Source organism: Rutilus rutilus (genome assembly GCF_951802725.1).
Source record: "Rutilus rutilus genome assembly, chromosome: 2".
NCBI lineage: Eukaryota > Metazoa > Chordata > Actinopteri > Cypriniformes > Leuciscidae > Rutilus > Rutilus rutilus.
In genome coordinates this window covers 10,525,306-10,548,053 of record NC_140210.1, presented here as the reverse complement: position 1 = coordinate 10,548,053, position 22,748 = coordinate 10,525,306, and the positions used below count along the sequence as shown (strand labels likewise).

Below are 22,748 nucleotides of genomic sequence, written 5' to 3'. Positions count from 1 at the left end.
ATGCTTGTGATTCAAAAGATGGCTTGATTGAAATCTGTGTAAAATGTTTCGTATTCTTATTAGCGGTGCACCGATCCGACTTTTTCAGTCCCGATACCGATACCGATGCCTGGGCTTTGTGTATCTGTCGATACCCGATACCGATCCGATACTATAGTTGAATTAATAATAAACTGTATACCTTCCACCTTATACCTTCCTTGAAGAGACTAAAGGCACCAGACTTTACTAACTAAACATAACTAAGACAAAATAACAGATGTATGTAATGTGTTGTATTCTTATTTATTTAAAAAACAATTGTGCATTCAAATCGAAAATCGAATATAATCAAACTTCTTTAAATAAATGTAAAAAAAATCAAATTAAAATGTAGCGGTGGAAACAAAAAAACTGTGTTTCCAAAAAATGTAAACATGTAAAAATATAAAGTGCAAAGTCCTGCAACAGGAATTTAAAATGCAACATAGCAGCTGAACCTGAGAATAAAAAAATAAAAAGTTGGTCGAACAACAACTTGATCACACATACAAATAATAATAACCAAACATTGTAATGTGTGTCACACCACCATCACAAACATGACCTGTGAATGCTCACTTAATCAGCAATGGGAAATTTAAATGTCAGTTTTAATGATCATTATGTTTCATATTTTTAAAAATGAAAACAAAAAGAAGCAGGGTTGTGTTTTATATTTCGTGTTGTTAATATGCAGTAAAGATAATCAATGTACGCGTTTGCCTGAACCACATTTATGTGGCCATTAATATGTTTAAGATTTTTTTTTTTAAATGAAAAGAGGCAGAGTGGTGTTGTATAACATACTTCGTTTTATTTTTGGCTAAAATATACATAAAGAGATTACCGGAGTAGCCAGAGCGAGCTGAGTGACGCGATCAAGAACGCATGCTGTTCCATTTGCAGAATAACCGGACTCGCGTCCTCTCGTCCTCGGGAGTTCGTTCTCCTGAGTCGAACTTGGCAAGTCCGAACTACCAAGGAGGACGCAAGTCCGAAGTTTGCGTACTTGGTATTGAAAAACGGCCTCTGGCTCGCGCCATGTTGCTTCTAGCATGCAACACGCGTGAAGCTGACGAATGACGTAGGTTCTGCTGCGACGACGAGAAAAAAAAAAAAAAACCTGGATCGGCCCGTGGATCTGTTATTTTTTCCGATCCAGCTATTTTATCAGTATCGCGGCCGATATCCGATCCTAATATCGGATCGGTGCACCCCTAATTCTTATAATAGTAACGGTGTCTAAACTGTGGCCTCTGTACTCTCTGCTAGAGCTTGGAGAGTAAGGAGATCCCAGATAACGCATGATTTACGATGAGACACATAAAGCCAGTGTCTAATTGGTCCGATCTCTTCAGGAGATGGGACAAACTTTTGAGTTTAAAATCTTAGACCCGAAACAAAGCTCCCTCTCTATCTCTATGCTCTCGCTCTCTGTGTTCACTCTCAAGAAACGCTCTGCTATCACTCTCAAGAGAGTTGGGCAGAAAAAGATGAAGATCTAAATCAGACAAGTAACCATGTAGACGCGAAGAGACAACGAACCCAAATTAAGATCAGAAGAACGGGTTCAACAGCTTTATTCAAGCCATCTTACTACTCTCATCTCAATTTTCTTTCTTTTCTGAGTTTTCCTTTCTTTTCCGATTGAAAGTCTCGGTTTTAAGTTAAGTTTTGCTGCAAAGTTTCGGTCCACGATTCACGGCTGCAACGCACGCTTTCAACTTCAAAGACTTTCATTCACCCGCCAGCACACCATGTGACTGGCCGCCCCATCTATCCAAGCACGAGGAGAGCCAACGAACGAACGAGGGAAACCCCCTTTGACGCTGACCAAAGGAATTCCCAAAAGGAACGCAAAAGACAAGCAAGTAACCTCCAGACTAAAAGCTGAACTGGTGTATTGATATAAATTTAATAACCTGTCTAAGAAACGATAGAAGGGTTCATTAATGATTGATGGTTCATTCCAGGTCATGTCTTATAAGTGCATATAGAATCTTGAGATTTCATCATCTCACTCATCATCTCACTCTTTCCTCACTCTCTTCCTTTCTGCAACTCATATGAATGTGTGTGTGCGTGTGTTTGTGTTAGATATTAGTTTTATGTGTTAGTATATAATCAATAAAGTATTGTTTGTATTTGAAAAGAGAAGTATTACTTGTGTTATGTGCTTACGAATTTATTGTCTTGAACTTCGATCTAAGTTACCTATGCTTTTACCCTTGATTATTTCTTAATTTATTGTTAGCTGGGGATTATTCTTTCTTGGCTAGGAAGATATTATATTTCCTAGAGTTAATAATTGTTTATGCTTTCTGTTCATTGGATGAACTGATAAAATGATCATACTATTGATTCTGCTACAGTAAATTCTGAAAATAATTAAAATATTAATTATTGATCATAATCCGTTATGAATAATAATTAATTATATTTATACGGGCGTATAAACGCTACACTGAAGTAGGGGTGGAACGGTACACAGAAGTCGGTTCGGTTCATACCTCGGTTCAGACATCACGGTTCGGTACGAGTTCGATACAATGGAGGGAAAAGCAAAACAAAAATGCAGAAGGCAATTTTTTTTTTATTGTGCATGTCTCAGGCACAGTAGTTCCTTAATTAAATTGCACATGAGTTTTATTTATTTTTATACCGTTTATTCTCAGTATTCTCTCTAACGCCCGTACCGTTTCGGTTCAATACAAATACATGTACCGCTCCACCCCTAAACTGAAGTGATCTCTCTCTTACGGTTGAGCTCCGCCACCGATTCGACATGCAGAATTGGCCAAAAAACAGCCCACGGCATCCAACTAGAGCCAACAGTGTGGAACACTGAAAAAACTAAAACACAATGCTCAAAAACAGCCCTGCATTGCCCGATGGTTGACCATCGGCTTGGTGTGTCCCAGGCTTTAATCCATGTCTTATTCATGCAGGAGATGATATCTGTGGGTAAGAAGCCTGATAACCCCAGAGACCTGATCCCTGAAGGAGAAATCATATTGACCTTTAATATTATGTATCCCATTCTGTTTCAGCGGGTATGTATGTAACATATAAACACAAATATAAGTTTAATTTGATTTAACAATATAAATTTGTCTCAGTAAGCTTCTCCAATGAATGATGTTTCATTAACAAATAAAATGTTTATTTTTTTGTGCCAGTTCAAGTATGTGAGGGCATATCAGACTCTGCATGTGTTGGGCTCTCAGAGGCTGAGTGATCTTAGAGATGCGATTTGCTGCGTCAGTGACCTGCAGGTGTTTGGAGAGTTCAGCAACACTCCAGACATGGTACCACAGTTCATCAGCAAGGTTAGTAACAAACACACTAGATGTCATAAAAACACTCAATATAAACCACATTTGAGCAGGGCCAAACTGACATTGGGAAAGATAGCAAATATACAGCTAAAAAGTGAATGTTTGTTTATTTTTCTTAGGATCATTACAAGTCTGCTTTCTTTTTCTTCAATGGAACATTCTTCAATGACACACGGTTCCCAGAATGTCAAGACATCAGCATGTAAGAACTAATGTGTAGGTTAATACTATATTAAATACTAATGTTACTTTAATCCTACTATATTAATATATAAGGTAGCATTTTTATTCTGATATTGCACTAAATCCAAGAGTCTTACAAGACAAGTTTCTAAAGACAGTAGAGAAAAGCTCCAGATATGAAAGACAGAAACTCTTCAGAAACATTTGAAACACTCTTCAGTCACAATCTTCTCCAAATATCAAACCAATTATCACAAGACTTGTGCTTTTTCAAAGCGTCACATTTGTACACTCACCATTGATTGGTGAATACGTAAAAAATGTAAATGTTGTCATACATATTTACCTTAATGTTTTTAAAATCACTTATTTACATATACAGTGTATTCAGAAAGTATTTCTGAAAGTGTCAGATTTTTTTTTTTTTTCAGAAAATGTTTGTTAGTCTTAGTCACATTTTAGTCATTTTTGCCTTTCATTGTTTTAGTCTAGTTTTAGTTGACTAAAAGTCTTTGCATTTTTGTCAACTTTTAGTCATTACTTTGTCAAACCGCAGTTACCAACATTCATTTTGGTAGCTATTTTATATGTAGTCTTTAGACAAAAATAGTCATATTTTTCTCTTTAGACCAATTCAATTAAGCTTATAAGAAATTTGAATCAAGGTAATAGGCTGCATTGACATTGCACTCTTAGCAGTAGTACTTGTGCCATTCTACATATCCCTTTTCCTTAGTTCAGTGATTCTCAAACTTTTTAGAGTGACGTACCTAACATCCTTCTGCGTACCCCCTCTTTTCCACTTTTATTAAGGGACAATATTTGTCCCCTTTAATTGATTTTTCCAGTGCGTTTTTTACCTTTATAAATAACTTTATAAAATAAATAATGCTTTAAATAAAAAAAATTATATAGAGAAATATGCAATAATGGTAAAAATGAAGTGATACTTTTAAATATTAAATTAAAACTGCCAGTAGGTGGTGGTAAGTCACTGTCTTTATGAGTGAGGCATCGAGCCATTCATTCATTCAGTAATGAAACAAGTGGCTGTATTAATGAATGGGTCATTGAATCATTGACTTTCACGTTTTGTTCAAAGTATCAGATTTGTTGCAATTCTGCTGTGGCTTTCGTTGTAACTATTATTTCGTTGCAAAATGGGGCAAAAAAGACAATACTGTGTTTAAAATGAACATCAATTAATATTACCCTTTTGTTTGTTGAACTTCTTATATAAAATCAATGTCACATTTAAAATCGTGTGGATATTCGGGAAACATTGCATTCTTGCTAGTATAATATATGATCAACATTAAAAACAAGAACTCACACAGGGCATGTTTTTCTATCGAAGAGTTTTAATCTTAAATCTCTATGCACAGTTTGTGTCTAATTGTTCTTCATGCTAGAAAGTAGGGCTGCACGATTAATTGCAATGAAACCGCACGCGATTTGGCAAAGGCTGTGATTAGTTTATGCGTCAGTGCAGCACGGCTGATCGGTAGTAAATGCTGCTCCATCTGAAATCCAGAGGGCGTCTCACGCAGACACGCCAAATATGCCCCGCCGCAGAAGTACGATAATGCACATCATTCCAGGAAATCCCTATGTGCATCCTATTGCTGTAGCTGAATAAACAGAAGATTGAAACGCTTTGATTAAACATGACTACATAAACACACGACTGCCATTTTCTGTGTAAGAAGTAGGGGTGTCCCCGACTATGGATTTTCATAGTCGAATCAGAATCGACAAGTCTTGCCTATAGTCGACTAATAGTCGAATCATGTGTATGGGGGCGGGGCTTTAACATTTCAAAGCCGTGATGTACAGAAAATCACACAAAGATATAGATGAAAATGTATAAAAACATTTTGGATCAATAAAACTAAGAAATAACATAAATAACTCCAGAAAGGCCACACTGCAGACAGGATTTGCATTTCACATGCAAATCAAATTAAATCGGCTAAATTACCTGTGCAAGCAGGCTCTAAGTACAGCACAACATCGATGCACCGGAAAAATAAACAATTAATTTACAAAATTAAATTAGAACAGAATATACCTTTCTAATAAGCGTTTTAAAAGCTTTTTTCACGTTAAGCATTTTAGAATGTCCCATGGAAAACCAACTTGTTGACGTTGGCCGGCAGAAGTGCGATCATGGTTTTCCAGATGCTAAATCCAGCCTTGGAGAACATCCTTTCTGATGGTGTACATTCACACTTTAGATTTTCTTATCCCAGACATTGTTAAAGATTTAAATCCTTGCCGCCAAGACGCTTCTCTGTTGGTCACGGATTGAAAGTGAAACTTAAATCTGTCACGGGGTGTTTGGATTTATTCACGCACATTAAAAAATATTTATTAAAAACTTCTTTCTTTGCACATTTTTATATACAGCATTATCATAATAGGCTGAATATTAACGTATTGACAGAAAACCGGTAGTTCTATGTGAAATCAGACATTGAGCGCCCTCATATAGCCAAAGTGGCATGATCCTCGTTTCATAACACCTCTGCGATGATTCGACCGTGAGATTGGTAGTCGAATCAGGCTCTTCCAATCGAAGCATCGAATCTTCGACTATTTGGGATCACCCCTAGTAAGAAGCCACATCATCTTACAGAAGGATGAGCTCAACTGTCATTATGAAATGAGTTTGGAGTAAAAGCATGTTATTAAATGTTGTCTTTTAGTAACAAGAGGTAAATGCTTCTCATGTTTGGAAAGGTGTTTGGACGCGTGTTGCTTTTTCAAATTCACATTATAAGTGACTCAAACTCACAGTGCTTTCAGATGGAGCAGCGTTTACAGAGCCGTAAATCAATGACAAGCTGCGCATGAAAAACAATCGCAGCCTTTGCGATTTCAAAATCGAATCGCCTACTTGATTTAAGTGCGATTACATGTGAATTGCGATTAATCGTGCAGCCCTACTAGTAAGTGCTAATCCCCATTTTTACCAAGGTATATTGTCGAGAACATCACTAATGTAGCGCGATTCGCTGTCTTGTGTAGATGTAGTCAGTTTTGACCACGAAAGATGAGGTAATTTGATTGGATGTCATGTATTTATGGCATTTTACCATGTTTATTTATGGCATTTAATTAAGTTTTTGTTAATGAAATTAACAGTTGCGCAGATCGCCTCACTCTCACACACACAGCCTATCAGTTCTAGCATTGCTAACTTGACATCACGCCTGTTCATTATCAAAATAAAATAGTCATCCTAACATATAACAAGTTACACTTCTCAATTTTAAATAGTCCGTTGTACAATCTGTGCCGTTCAGCGTGATCACCATCCCACTGTGTTATGCCAAGCACATTTTTAAAGGGGTCATATAATGCCATTTTTGTACAAGTTAATATGATTCTTTAGGGTCTAAATGAAAAGTTTGCAATATACTTTAATTAAAAATTCTCATTAGTATTGTAAGAAAACACTCATTTTACCTGGTCAAAAACAGCTCTGTTTTCAGCACGCCATTTAAGTGCATGTGTCTTTAAATGATAATGAGCTTTGCTCACCCCGCCTCTCTGTTCTGTGGGGCGTTTTGACACAACACACGTGGAGTGTTGCCTTGACAACAGTTGAGGGTATATTTTGGAGAAAGAATGGCAGCGGGAGTCTCTGAGGGCACATCTGTGCAACCGTATCAATTTGAACCAGAGTCGGACACGGAACAAGATGACGGCCCCAAAGAAGTTCGACAATAATAAGGCTTGAACAGGGCGTTTCTGAATGGTTGGTTAACGTAATGTCACTTTGAACTATCTTTTTATGTACTGGCAGGGTAGAGTAGTGAGATACGAACGCTATGTGTTTACTGATGTATACGTTAGTTCATTGACAGATTGATGTTACAGATAATGGTCATGAAAAACAATTTTTTTTGGTAAATGTAGGCTTGTCAGTGATGCATAACGTTATCTATGCAGTGTTAGGTACAACTGTCAGGGCTGAAGCACTTTTTTTAGGAGCAGCTTCTTAGCAAAACCAGCTTTATACTGACCCTTGTTTATAAAGCAGTCTGGTAAGAAATGATTCGCGTAAACATGAAAGCATTGACGTTGATCGTGGGGAATATTCCCTTCGAAAACAAAACTCAGCCACTGCGTCTTCAGCAGTTCGGATTTAGGAACATCAAAATGACTGCTGTGTTCCTTATTACACCCAAGAACAGAACACCACAATCTCTTAGACGTCATTCTGCTCCAGCGTATCAACAATGGCGGACTATGATGACAGCTCGCTCAGGGCGGGTCTGTGTTGAAACGCTGCTTTTTATTAACAATCGTGGAAGGGGCGTCCGACCGTGTGACGTCACAAGGTCAGACGGCTCGATTTGAGACGAGAAAACATATAAGGAGATGATAAAAAAACACTGGATGGATTTTTATCATTATATGATGGTTGTGTACAGGCACTGCCAACACACATTTCAGTACAATCAACTTGTAAAAGTGCATGTACCATTATATGACCCCTTTAAACTAAGAAGGATGATGTTTTACTTGTATATTGTAACAAGAGTGAAGTAAAAAGCCTAGATTACATAATAAATCATAGTTACCATCAGGATACATCGCATTTATGGAAACATTTTGATTTGTGCCGAATGAGCGAGGTTGTCTACGTGAGCCCAACGCCGGTTTCAGTTTCGCTTTAAATTAATTCGTTTTGGCTTGACCTTTATAGGCTATAGCTACTATATTTTTCATTCTTGTTCTATTTGGAATGCTGTTAAATTTGAAGCATTTATTGTGGAGTAAGGGGAACTAAAATAGCTTTATAGCTATGTTCATAGTGTTTATAATGTTTGTAAACATTTTGCTCTATTTATATTCATGCAAATGTGACTTGTATGCAAACTATATGTTTGTTTGTTTGTTTTTCTCTCAAAAAAACAATTTTATATGTAGCCTATAGCGTCTTTCTTTTACCATGCAGAAAGCGTTTTCAAAAATAATTTTTTAAACCGATTAACTTTAGCCAATAATCACTGCCAAAGGTTCAACGTAGTACTGAGTTACCGGTCTGAATACTTAAGCCAATGTGATATTTCAGCTTTTTCTTTTTAATAAATGTGCAAAGTTTCTACAATTTATGCTGGGTACACACCAAAAGATAATCGGGCTGATTTTGGGCCGATTTCCCCCCTTCCAACAATCCTAGCTATGTCCCGATTATCTTGATGGTTCTACAGATTATCTTATCAGATTTTCCCTTGGTGTGAGGTGTGTTAAGAGTGTCCGAACCTGATCAAAAGAACGTCGGAGCCGCCCCGATCACGAATCGTAAATATTCAACGTTTAATATTTACGATCAGAAATCCTGATGTGTGGGGGGAACCCTGAAGACAAACGCGTGCACGCTCTGGAGATTATCACGTGAAAAGAAACAATATCCAATCAGAAAGCGAGATGATGGAAGACGGAAGCATAACAAACGCAGTCATGGCGCAGCACAAAGTGAAATTGATGTGGACAGCAGAGATGGAGGATCAGCTTGTTGATTTGTGGCAACAGCACAAATGTTTATACAACGTGTTGTGTAAAACCTTTCCAAACACTATCATCGCAATTTCTTCCTGCACATCGTCCGCCATGCTTATTCTGAGGTCTCGCGAGATTTTGCGAGATATCCTGTGTTCACAGTCGAGACTGTTTGTGTGTGGTGTGCTGTCTTTGTCACATCATGGCACACCACACACTGTCGGAGCAAAACGGTTAAATCTAGGATTTTTTGTCCTCATGTTTGTGGTCTATCACATTTTGAAAATCTTATAAGATGTAAAAAATATTTTGGTGTGTACCCAGCATTAGGTTTTTGCTTTGTCATCATGGGGTTTAGATTGTGGATTTGGAAAAATACACTTTATTTAAAGTACATTTGGACTATCAAGCTCCAACACAATAAAAACAAAACATTTATGATGCTTTTAAAAGCAACACATTAAGGTTGACATTTGGTCATGCTTTAACATAAGTTCACTGACATTTCATTCACATTGAGTCCAAAGGCCCTGTTTCCACCTCTTATAAAATGTGTCTGCTGTAATTACTTGTGATTGGATTTTGGCAAGAACCTCCCCTCTTATTTCAACCCTAGATCACTTTTGCTGGGAGAGCCAAGTCCTGTGCACAAAATACAGATTGAAGTGGTTTCAGTGATTAAAATATTTTTGACCCCGTTTCCACCTCAGTTTAGCACTGACAACTTAACCAAAAAGTAATTTTAATACCATGTGGAATCTTGGCCTCAACGAACCATATTTGAATGGATGCAGACAGCAGAGGGCAAAATTCGTATTATGCAAAATATGCATAACGGCTTTAAAATTTGGTCTATTCATTGTGTGGACTATGTATATGATGCTTTTCAGCTTTAATTGCTCCTTTATTTTTTTTATTATACTTTAGTCACAACTTCATTTTTTCCCCGTCTTATTTCATCCAATAACCAGTTGTTTTCTGTCTCTTTGGCAAAAAAAAAAAAAGTCTTAAAATGTGTGTATTTGCTGAAGGACCACACAAGAATGGGCCAGAACCAGAGACTTCCCAGATTTCAAGACTGCTAAGATGGAGGACACGTCTTTCTATGACCTGAAGATGAAAGTTGGGTTTCCATATTTATACACTCACCAGGGTGATTGTGAGCATGTTGTCATCCTCACTGACGTCAGGTCAGCCCTTTTTCATTACATGCTCATTTTTCCAATACTTAATACACATTTCTTTCCAAAGCTTCTAAAAGATTTAGTTCTACTTCCAAAAGAATTGGAAATTGGTGTTGTAGCAACTCATAATGTAATTACAAAGCATAGTAACTGCACATAATGCAATCAATTTCTCAAAACAATAAAATATTGAGCTAATAATAATTTTTTTTTATTGTATTATGAATACATGTATTACATTATAAACTCACCAAAAGCATTGTCATATTGTAAATACAAAAAAATATTCCCTTACAGTATGTTTAAAATCTTAATTCAAGTCAAGTCACCTTCATTTATAGAGCTTTTAACAATATAGATTTTCAAAGCAGCTTTACAGTGATAAATAGGAAATTAAAGTAACAGATTGTTTTGGCTTTACAGCAGCTCAGAATAAAGTTTTTGTCCAGCTAAAGTTAGTTTTGATTGATTCACTTAGTTTGCAAAGATTATGGCAAGCCGTTTTAACTTTTATTCATTTCCAGGATATGACTCCTTGATATCAACAATTAAAATTTCACTAGTTAAAATGATAGTTATTGATATCAGGAATTTGATTTCTACTAGTAACAATGGCAATTTTTGATATCAGAAATTACATTTCCCCTAGTAACAATGCTAATTCTTGATATCCACAATTAAATTTTCACTAGTTAAAATTATAATTCTTGATATCAACAATTGAATTTCAACTAGTAAAAACTATAATTCTTGATATCTGTAATTGCATTTTCACTAAATGTCACCATAGGCTGCCATTTAAAATCAATTGTTGATATCAAGAATTGATTTCTTACTAGTTGAAATTCCAATTTCACATATCAGAAATACAATTCTTACTAGTAAAAACCTTTATTTTTGATATCAATAATTCAATTGTCACTAGTTGAAATGTCTATTCTTGATATCAATAATTGAATTGCTATTAGTGACAATGTTAATTTTTGATATCAATAATTCTATTTTCACTAGTGACAATGTTAATTTCTGATATCATGAATGTGATTGTTACTAGTAAGAAAGCCATTTTAGATATCTGAAATTATATTGATATCAGAAATACATTTTTAGATATAAAAAATTAACATTTTTATTAGAAGCAATACTTAGTATTATACTTGAATACTTAGGACCATGTGATATTTCAGTTTTTCTTTTTTAATAAATGTGCAAAAATGTCAACAATTCTGTGTTTTTCTGTCACTATGGGGTGCTGTGTGTACAATAATGAGGGGAAAAAAATTAACTTAAATGATTTTAGCAAATGGCTGCAATATAACAAAGAGTGAAAAATTTAAGGGGGTCTGAATACTTTCCGTACCCACTGTGTGTGTATACATATACATATATATATATATATATATATATATATATATATATATATATATATATATATATATATATATATATATATATACACTCACCTAAAGGATTATTAGGAACACCATACTAATACTGTGTTTGACCCCCTTTCGCCTTCAGAACTGCCTTAATTCTACGTGGCATTGATTCAACAAGGTGCTGAAAGCATTCTTTAGAAATGTTGGCCCATATTGATAGGATAGCATCTTGCAGTTGATGGAGATTTGTGGGATGCACATCCAGGGCACGAAGCTCCCGTTCCACCACATCCCAAAGATGCTCTATTGGGTTGAGATCTGGTGACTGTGGGGGCCATTTTAGTACAGTGAACTCATTGTCATGTTCAAGAAACCAATTTGAAATGATTCGAGCTTTGTGACATGGTGCATTATCCTGCTGGAAGTAGCCATCAGAGGATGGATACATGGTGGTCATAAAGGGATGGACATGGTCAGAAACAATGCTCAGGTAGGCCGTGGCATTTAAACGATGCCCAATTGCCACTAAGGGGCCTAAAGTGTGCCAAGAAAACATCCCCCACACCATTACACCACCACCACCAGCCTGCACAGTGGTAACAAGGCATGATGGATCCATGTTCTCATTCTGTTTACGCCAAATTCTGACTCTACCATCTGAATGTCTCAACAGAAATCGAGACTCATCAGACCAGGCAACATTTTTCCAGTCTTCAACTGTCCAATTTTGGTGAGCTCGTGCAAATTGTAGCCTCTTTTTCCTATTTGTAGTGGAGATGAGTGGTACCCGGTGGGGTCTTCTGCTGTTGTAGCCCATCCGCCTCAAGGTTGTGCGTGTTGTATCTTCACAAATGCTTTGCTGCATACCTCGGTTGTAACAAGTGGTTATTTCAGTCAAAGTTGCTCTTCTATCAGCTTGAATCAGTCGGCCCATTCTCCTCTGACCTCTAGCATCAACAAGGCATTTTCGCCCACAGGACTGCCGCATACTGGATGTTTTTCCCTTTTCACACCATTCTTTGTAAACCCTAGAAATGGTTGTGCGTGAAAATCCCAGTAACTGAGCAGATTGTGAAATACTCAGACCGGCCCGTCTGGCACCAACAACCATGCCACGCTCAAAATTGCTTAAATCACCTTTCTTTCCCATTCTGACATTCAGTTTGGAGTTCAGGAGATTGTCTTGACCAGGACCACACCCCTAAATGCATTGAAGCAACTGCCATGTGATTAGATAATTGCATTAATGAGAAATTGAACAGGTGTTCCTAATAATCCTTTAGGTGAGTGTGTGTATATATATATATATATATATATATATATATATAGCTGCGAGCAGCGATGAAGGGCCAAAGCCGGAAGAAAGCACTGAACGCAACAGAGAAAATAAATAAATAAAAATAATCAACGGACCATATGAGATTCCAAGTCACAGTTTATCTCACTTAGCACGGCGTTCGTGGCTCGACTAGTCGAGACTGTTTTCCAAGATGGCTCCTGCCTGTATACGCGTAATGTACTGTCTTTATAAAGTATCTTCTTATTAAACTGTCTGTACACTTACAAAGTTCACAATACTTCAGTTTGCATGTAGGGACCCTCATTATGCTACCGTGTTAGTGTGAGGCTATTTTGAGCCTTGTTGTTGGTATTAACTAGCGATTTACTTTTACTTATTCTATGCCCCATATACTAGCATTATAAGCTAATCTGTTTTTAGAGATAAAACTCTTTACATTCGATTATCATGAAAACGCATCCCAGAGAATGATCGACTCGGTAACCATGTCTTAATTACCCCTAGGTTCATTTTTCACCGGAATTGTCCTTTAAAGGGGTAGTTCACCCAAAAAGGAAAATAAGCCCATGCACCCTGAAGCCATCCTAGGTATATATGACATTATTCTTTCAGACGAATACAATGTTATATAAAAAAATATCCTGGCTCTTCCAAGCTTTATAAAATCTGAAGCCCAAAAAGTGCATCCATCCATGATAAAAGTCCTCCACTTTTACTACAGGGGGTTAATAAAGGCCTTCTGAAGTGAATCCATGCGTTTGTGTAAGGAAAATACCCATATTTAGAACTTTATAAACTATAATCACTAGTTTCCGCCAGACGGCCGTACGCATCGATTTACGGTGGAAGACTAACCCCTGATCCGACGCACAGCGTAATGACGAATGTGAAAAGCTCAGAGGAAAGAGCTAAACAAAACCCTGGTCGCGAATTAGCAATTTTGAAGAGAAATGTCAGAGGATTTCTAAATAATAGAAGAGGAGCTTCAGTTTGTTGCACAGCCCTATTTGATTAAACCGCGAGGGGCGTCTAAGCTTACGATACTCCTACATCCTGCGTCATACATGTGTCACGGGTTACTCTTGTGGCGCAAGTCAATTTGCGTAGTATGCGTACGGTCGTCTGGCAGAAGCTAGTTATTTTAGATTATAAAGTTAAAAATGTGGGTATTTTTCTTACAAAAACCCATAGCTTCGCTTCCGAAGGCCTTTATTAACCCACTGGAGCCGTGTGGAGTATTTTTATCATGAACGGATGCACTTTTTGGGGTTTAAAACTTTTTTTGTCTGAAAGAAGAATGTCATGTACACCTAGGAGGACTTGAAGTTGAGTAAATCATTGGCTAATTTTCATTTTTGGGTGAACTAACCTTTTAATGCAATGCTAATCAACATAGCCTGTATAATAGAATTTAAAGGGATACTTCAGGATTTAGCATTGAGCTTTGTATTAGTAGAAAACCTGTAGTATTTTCGAATTACCGTGCTTTCTACCCTCATATCCCCCTGAGACGAGAGATTTATGTTTTTTTTTTTGTCTGAAAAAATGATCGTCATTTTGCGTCATCTGAGGATTTTTTGGCCAGAGGCTAAAGACTACAGCCAGTAGCAGGGGCTGTCCCGCATTTTTTCAATCCGCCCATAGAGGGTGGGATCTCACTCACAGAATGTACACAGTGTCAGTCTTTCTTTGGAAGCTAAGCTAGCAGGCTCTTGTTCTGTGGAGAAAGCTGAGTAGTAGGAGAAAGTTGAGTAGTCGGGGTTACCATCCTCTTTTTCCCGGACATGTCCGGCCGTCTAGATCGTCCAAAATGTCCGGGATTTGGCTTTTGCTTTCTGCAGTCGCCATTCATTGTTTACATGCACACCTTTGTTTCAATCTAACTGAATTCATTCCGATTGGTGAATCTGAATGTAGTGTTTACATGAACGCTAAACAAGTGATCTGTTGATGTGCGTTTTAACATTGCTAAGAAAATTCCCGCTCCTCCGTGAGAGATACGAGACCGGTGCGTCTCACAGACTTTCGTCTTTGACTGCAGCGCGACCTGCTCATCGGTAATCACGCCACCGGCCTCTCATCGTTCTCCTGCACCCCTCAGTCTCGTCCTGCTCGCCACAGTAAACATAATGAATGGCGACTGTAGAACGCAAAAGCGGAATCCCGGACATTTTGGGCGATCTCGAAATCCCGGGGAGACTCACTAGAAGCTAAGCCTTGTTGTTTAACTGCTGCGCTCTCTTACCGGTAGGCGTGGCTTGGGAGTGGCCTCCTAGGGCAGTGAAGCAAGTGCATTCTGGTACATTTTCTGGCTTTTCTCAGTCTAGAAAGCTCCAAATTCAAAGATAATTTCACATTTCTTCTACATAAATGACCTATTTTAAATACACATTCATCTTTCCAGAGGTGAGGTATCCCTTTAATAAAATAATATATTCTCTCTCTGTGTTAAGAAGCAACATGAAACCACAGAAGTAATTTCTCAAACACGACTGACATGGATTGTGATTTTGAAATAAAACATATTAAACTCATAAATTGTAGTGTTTGACGGCATGCTAAGCAAACATACTAGCTTTCCCTGTTGTCAAGAGCAATTGTTTTATTACTAATTTTGAAAAGTAAGTCCAGGTAAGATCATTTTAATGTTTTCATTTGAATCATTTCATAATTGAAAGCAAAGAAGATTACGTGAGTGGTCCGATTAAAAAAAGAGAGAGATGTAGGCCTACAACAGTATGAATAAAAAAGTGCCAATAAAAAAATTAATAAGTGGGGTATTTTTAACATGTTAAATTAAATGCTCTTTTTTTCATTCAACCAAAAATGTGCTGGGAGCCCACTGTTGCTATAGTAACGAACTACACTTTTACATGCATCTGACAGATAAATCATGCAATTTTATTTCACTGTTGTTGAGGTTTTTTCAGCTTTGTACAAAGTTTGCTTCGTACATTTAGTTTAACTGTATTGTTAAAGAGGGCGAGCTTTACCATTTAATTGAACTGTGTCCATGTTTTCAAGACACTTACATTGTTCTTGCTCCATCCATGCAATAACTACGTCCATGTTATGAGTCATTTACTTCAACTGCTCAGTGCTCTGGTATTATCAGTGGGATGACCCATTTCACGAGATGCCATAATTTAAATCAGAATATGAGCATAGCTCATTGACATTAACTAAAATATTGAAATGTTAGCGATACTGATTCAAAACACGAGTGCCAGTGATTGAATGTTAAAGCGCGGTTTGAAGACCCCGCCCCGCAGCCGAACTGGACGTTTTGATTGGTTTTGCACCTGAGTCAGACCTGTCTGTTATTGGCTGAAGCGCTTCAGATCTGTCAGCTATTGGCTGAAGCGCAGGGCTCCACCGCAGTAGTTTGAAAAGTGCCTGTCAAATGTCAGCTCACCCTGTTGCTCCGTCGGCACCTTTCTCAAAGTACTTTTGGTGAAAAATAAATGAAGCAAAGTTGAATACTTTATTTTTATTCTACTCAAGTAAAAGTAAAAGTACCACAATGTAATTATACTCAAGAAAGTAGAAAAAATCTAAAAATCTATTTAAGTACTATAACGAAAGTATTTGTAATTAGTTACTTTCCACCTCTGCATATTTGTAACATGCAGTCGGCTTTGCAGCCTTGGCTAAATTAATTAATTTACACGAGACTAGATAATGATCTGAGATGTCATCGCTCTGCTGTAGAATTTTGACGGCATCAACATTGATTCCATGTGATAATATTATATCTAAAGAATGATTACGACAATGAGTAGGTCCTGACACGTGTTGTCTAAATGTCAATCCCAATGCATCTTTTTCGTTATCTACATGTATATTAAAATCACCAACAATTAGGACTTTATCTGCAGCCAGTACTAACTCTGATAGAAAATCATCAAATTCTGTGATAAAGTCTGTATGGTGGCCTGTATTCAGTGGCCAGCACAAATCTCAAACGTGATTTATCATTTACACTAGATAGTGTTACATTAAGCACCAACACTTCAAAAGAATTATATTTGAAACAAGACTTCTCGTTCTTTCAGACGAGACTCATGTTTATAAAAGTAATCTTGGGGGGTGGACTCATGTAAAGTAATGTTATCGTCTGGTTTTAGCCAGGTTTCTGTCTAGGTTATAATCTGTAATCATATCATTAATAATAAGTGCTTTTGAAGTAGAGCCCTGCACGGGCCAAAAACTCCAGCCCTAACCCGGCCCTGGCCCGTGGTGTTCAAGCCCTACCCGACCCCAGACCGACCACGGCTGAAATTTTTCAGCCCGAACCCGAGTCCGACCCGAGCCCGATCTGTAAAAAAAAAAAAAAAAAAGGCCCGGGCCCGGCCCGAATGGGCTTAGCGTGTCGGGCCCCATCGGGTCCCGACGGGCTTGCAGACCTCTATTTTGAAGTAAGGGACAGAAAATTCAGCAACCCAAGCTTTTTCATTTGTTCATCCGTATTATATCTGTTTTTTATTTGTTGAACAATTCAATTTTTACCCTTAAATGGGTTTGGGAGTTTTTTGTATTTCCTAATTCGGGGAACAGACACGGTCTCTATATGATGATATCTAGGTGAAAGAGCCTCTATGTGATGGGATTTATCTGACTTCTGTGACGTGAGACAGCTAGCAGACGGTCGGTTTAGCAAGTCTGTCTGCTTCCTGACCTGAGCCTCAATTTGTCACGTTGGAGCTCTAAGACTATGTGCCATATTACTAGAGAGAAGAGCAGCACCATCCCAGGAGGGATGAATACCATCTCTTTTCAACAGGTCAGGTCTGCCCCAAAAACTTTTCCAATTGTCTATGAATTCTATATTATTTTGCGGACACCACTTAGACAGCCAGCCATTGAGTGAGACAGCATCCCATTTTGTTCCGCGACTACAGCGTCTTACGGTCACCCAGTTGCCCTGCTGCATGGGCTCTACAGCTGGAACCGAATAAACTAGGAAGCTAGTCGCATCCAAAGCAGTATCTAAAGCCCTTGCACTCTTACTATCCTCGACTAAAGTTTGGATGCTTGTCTCTAGTTCTGAAATCTTCTCCGTCAGCCTGACTATCTCCCTGCATTTATCACATGTAAAGCCCTCAGTTATAAGGTTATAAGGTTATACTATACATGTGACACGAAGTGCAAGTGACAATAACAGAAGACATTACTCACCGTAATTACTCAGACTTAAATTACCTATGAAATGCACCAGATTAAAATATTCATGCAATTATTATTAGTAACACTTTAGTTTAGGGTAAAATTCTCACTCTTGACTAGTTGCTTATTATCATGCATATTACTAGGATATTGGCTGTTTATTAGTACTTATAAAGAATTTATTAATACCTTATTCTGCATGACCATATTCTACATCCTTTAATCCTACCCAATCTCTTTGTCCGGTATTTATTTTTCATAATTTTTCGCTTGTTAGCTTTGTTTCTTTTTAATGTTTCATTTATTTAGAAATTTTGGGAATTGACAACCACATTTATGTACAGCGTCTCGAGTACTGTCTGTATGAACGTGCAATGTGAGTCAATCCCGTATTCTCTTACCAATAACCATAACAACTGTGACCAAAGTAATTTCAAAGATGGTGACATCTATAAAACTGCATGAGCATGAGTCTAAAAATGCATGAAAACGGCATAAAAACAGTAGCTGAAACGCGGTGAGCAGCAAAAAATAAATAATAAATAAATAAATAAATGCTTTCACTAAAATGCTTCAGAAAACGAGAATTCAGAAAATGTTTTTTTTTTTACTAAGTACCACTGCTGCCCAGATGGAAATATATAAATATATAACTTTTCCAAAAAAGTATCATCTGGACCTCCGCTAGGAAGGAAATATAGAGACTGGACCTCTTTAATTGAATGGAACTTTAATTGAATACCCCTGGTCTATCTGTTTTTCTGATAAGACTGTATTGCCCTCAAAACCTTCAATCTTTAAGCTTTTAAAACTTCTTCAAACTTTCTAGTCAGGCATTCTCAAGCTAACATCAAAGTTTGTCTTGAAAAACTTTTTTTATCTAGTTACATTATGAGTTGCTACAAGTGTAAAAAGTTAACAGTTTTTTGAAAGTCATAGTCAGGATTTAATACTGTGTGAACGGTGGTTCATTTGATTTGTTTCTGTCTTTTATATGGTGATAGACTGGTCCATCAGGATGACTGTTTGGACTTAAAGCTCTACCCGCTCATCACTCACAAGCATAGAGTCGTGACTCGGAAGTGTTCTGTGTGTCATCTCTATATCAGCAGGTAAACCGTAACTTATAGAGCTGTTCAGTCGTGCTGTCAATTTATAGGCCATCCAGAAAGGCTAAATTTCTTTGAGTTTCTTTTGAAACTCTATTTGGGTTTTTACAATAGCAATTTTCAAATGTATTACTTTTTTTATGAAATCCGAGGGGATTTCTGACCCTACATAGATTGCAACGTAATTACTTCTTTTGTTGTTAAAATAGTCCATGTGACTTCAGTGGTTCAACCTTAATGTTATGAAGTGATGCAAATACTTTTTGTGAGCAAAACCCCTCAAAAATAATTATTTTATTCAACAATCTCTTCTCTTCCACATCATTCCCCTATGCTTTTGACGTAGTGTAAAAACAGTGCAGCGCTTCCCGCTTCCTGAATGCGGTTCTGAGTGTCCGGTTCATTATCGTGCTATTTCCTTATTTATGTATATTGGCACATGTCTAGTCAACAGGGTTCCCCCGGATCTCCCGGATCTTAAATTAGAATCATAAAAAATCTTAAGTCTTGTGAAAGGTCTTACATTTTAGATGACACTTTTTGACTTAGTTTTCATTTGGAAAGCATTTAGATATGTCTATCTAATTAGCATACATTTATTCTTCTTTGTTTGTGGATTTGCTTGTTCACGCGACAATTCGCGTCATTCGCGGCAGCATATTATGTCTGTCTCCTGCACGTGAAACAGGAGAGAAGGAGAAGAAAACGGGTAGATGTCAGTTCAATTGTAAGTTCATATTTATGTGCGTTGGGGTGTGCGAAATGTATTGTTTATGATGATATTGTATTCATTGTTTTAACGATGTGCGAGGCGCAAGCTGACATCGCATTTGTCACTCATGCTTTCACTGCGTGATGTGTGCAGTTAAGTATGTCCCCAAATGAGTTTTTGAGTTTGAGTTTTTAAAACTGAACAGTTCTATAATTTTTTTATCTTAATATTTATTTTTTAATATTGAAAGGAATTTGTTTTATCTTTGCATGGCAGGTGGATAACAACCAGTGATGCTCTTGCCCCTACGGACCCCTGCCTGTTTTGTGACCAGTGCTTTCGAATGTTTCACTATGACGATAAAGGGAACAAACTAGGAGATTTCCTGGCCTATGCCTATGTTGATCCAGGCACGTTTAATTGATCCCACTATACAGTATTTAGACTATACAGTAATAAAGTTTTCTTTAAGTGGTATTAAACCAAATTATATTGTTTGTAAATGTATTGACGTTTTCCATATATTCACCACTTTTTTCTAAATAAAAACAAAATCTGGTTTCAAAAAGTGTTTTGTATGCTGCAAATCAGTAGCTACCATAATACATATTTTAACTGAAATGTGCCAACCTTTCCATGCATTTATTTATTTATTTGTTTAAATTTTTTAGGCCAAATTTGCTAACATTTATAGGGCCCTATTTTAACGATCTGAAACGCAAGTGTCAAAGCGCAAAGCACAAGTAACTTTGTGGGCGGGTCTTGGCGCTGTGGCTATTTTCCCGGCGGGATAAATGACTCTTGCGCCTGGCGCAAATCTAAAAGGGGTTGGTCTGAAGTAGCTTCATTATTCATAGGTGTGGTTTGGGCGTAACGTGAAATAAACCAATCAGAGCGACATCTCACATTCCCTTTAAGAGCAGGCGCGCTTGTTCTAAAGCGGATTCCTATTATAACGGCAGATTTGCCAGGCGTACGCGAGGAGCGCTTCACAGCCGAGGAGACCGACGTTCCCGTCAGGGACGTTGGGGATGGAGAAACACACCCAAATTAACTTCGGTTAAACAGGCTTATGATAATTTGGGTAAATGTGTAAGCTAGATGTATGCTTTTATAATAAACTATCTATCTATCTATCTATCTATCTATCTATCTTTCGTAATAATGTATGATTTGCAAAAATGATAACTGCTGCGTCTGTGTGTAGATGAGAGAATCAAAGTGTATGCGCGTTGTGCACACACTCCATTGATTAAGGCCAAGCATGCGCCCTTAAAATAGCATATGAATTACATGCCACTGACTTTAAACTGTTTTTTTTTTTCGGTTAGTGGCGCTATTGTTTTCTAAACCTGTAAAATAGCATGAGGGAACGTTTGCGCCGGAACACGCCTCCTCTTTGCGCTGAACCGCCCCGGGGAGCGCAAGTGTATTTCTTAGTTAACCGACGTGCTTCTGTGGAGGGAAAAGTCCGCTTTGCGCGGGTGCAAAATAGGAATGATACATGCGGCCGTGTACAAAGTCAATTGCGCTGGGTGCAAGATAGGGCCCATAGAGTTTTTCCTGGGTCAAAAATGGTCTGTGGCGGACAAAAATGGTCTTCCACACACAAAGTACCCTACGCATGTGAACTGCAAGCTACTGACAAAAACACTGTCACTGTCACAAGTCACTACAGCCAAAATTCTTCTGAAATAAATGTAGTCAAACATTACTAATTCTGGGTCACTGAGAACAAAAATGATGCTTAAAATTGTTGATTGGCTCTAGTTTTCAAGATATGTTATTGGTCAGTATATATGACCCTTGACTTGAGAATGGTGTAGGATAAGTGGTTAATAAAGGGAAGGAATCTCAATTTAAACCAGAAATTACTAAAATACATATTTGACTGGATCTATGAGTAAATCTATTACTGGGTTTGTACAGTACTTGCTTTTTAGGCAAAACAATGAATTATTCTATCTGAAGCTGGTATTGTGTCATGCATGATATGAACTGCATCATGTTATTCCTAGAAGTCATGGATGAAGCAATCATAACGAAGCTTACATCACTCTGCTGAACAAATTGCCCTATATCAGCTCTAAAAATCATACAGCAGGGGTGCCAGAGCCCTGCAGAGTTTAGTTCCAACCCTGCTCCAACACCCATACCTGTAGTTTTCAAATAAGCCTGAAGGACTTGATGAGCTGGATCAGGTGTGTTTAATTACAGTCGAAGCTGAACGTCTCGGTTACATATGGTAATCCTCGTTCCCTGAGGGAGGGAATGGAGAAGCCACGTCGAGACCGACGAATAGGAATCTCGCTAGAGAGGCCAATCTACTTCGAGTGAAACTAAAACGAGCCAATACACATTGGCATGCAATCATTTGCATCAGCTGTTCAGCCTCGCAGCGTGGATATATATTGAGCAGCTGGTGTGATTGCACTTCAGTTTTTTGCTGAGGACCCAAGCCTGAAAAGCTGGCCGCCCCTGGCAGCAGATGTGGCGACGGGACGTGGCGTCTCCGTTCCCTCCCTCAGGGAACGAGGGTTACCATATGTAACCGAGACGTTCCTCTTAGGTCAGTCAGTCGACGCCACGTCGAGACCGACGAATAGGAATCCCTACTAAAGGGCCACAGCTGCTGCACCCCATCCAGCACCCTGTGTAAGCCTCTACCCCCTCTTGCCTGGAAGGACGATAGGAGAGTGCTTACACTTAGTGTATCTGTCACTGTTGTTTCGTGATAACCCATAAAGTGAAATTACTGGATAACACTGGGAAAGCGTGCCCTTTCTAAGGAGGGAAGGGACGCTGCGGAAGCCACAATCTTCGAAGGAGTTATGTGGAAAGA

At 38.0% G+C, this 22,748-nt stretch overlaps 1 protein-coding gene across 1 annotated transcript in view; it reads left to right on the top strand.

Annotated features, from left to right (window-relative positions):
• Positions 1-20,472, top strand: part of snapc3 (small nuclear RNA activating complex, polypeptide 3) — a 31,316-nt gene extending 10,844 nt beyond the window's left edge. The window contains exons 4-9 of the mRNA XM_084401809.1: positions 2,970-3,074; positions 3,201-3,350; positions 3,479-3,561; positions 10,088-10,246; positions 19,090-19,197; positions 20,183-20,472. Of these exons, the coding sequence (XP_084257935.1) occupies positions 2,970-3,074; positions 3,201-3,350; positions 3,479-3,561; positions 10,088-10,246; positions 19,090-19,197; positions 20,183-20,330 (753 nt within the window). The 3' untranslated portion in view covers positions 20,331-20,472. The remainder of the gene's footprint in view (positions 1-2,969; positions 3,075-3,200; positions 3,351-3,478; positions 3,562-10,087; positions 10,247-19,089; positions 19,198-20,182) is intronic.
• The last annotated feature ends 2,276 nt before the right edge of the window (positions 20,473-22,748 follow it).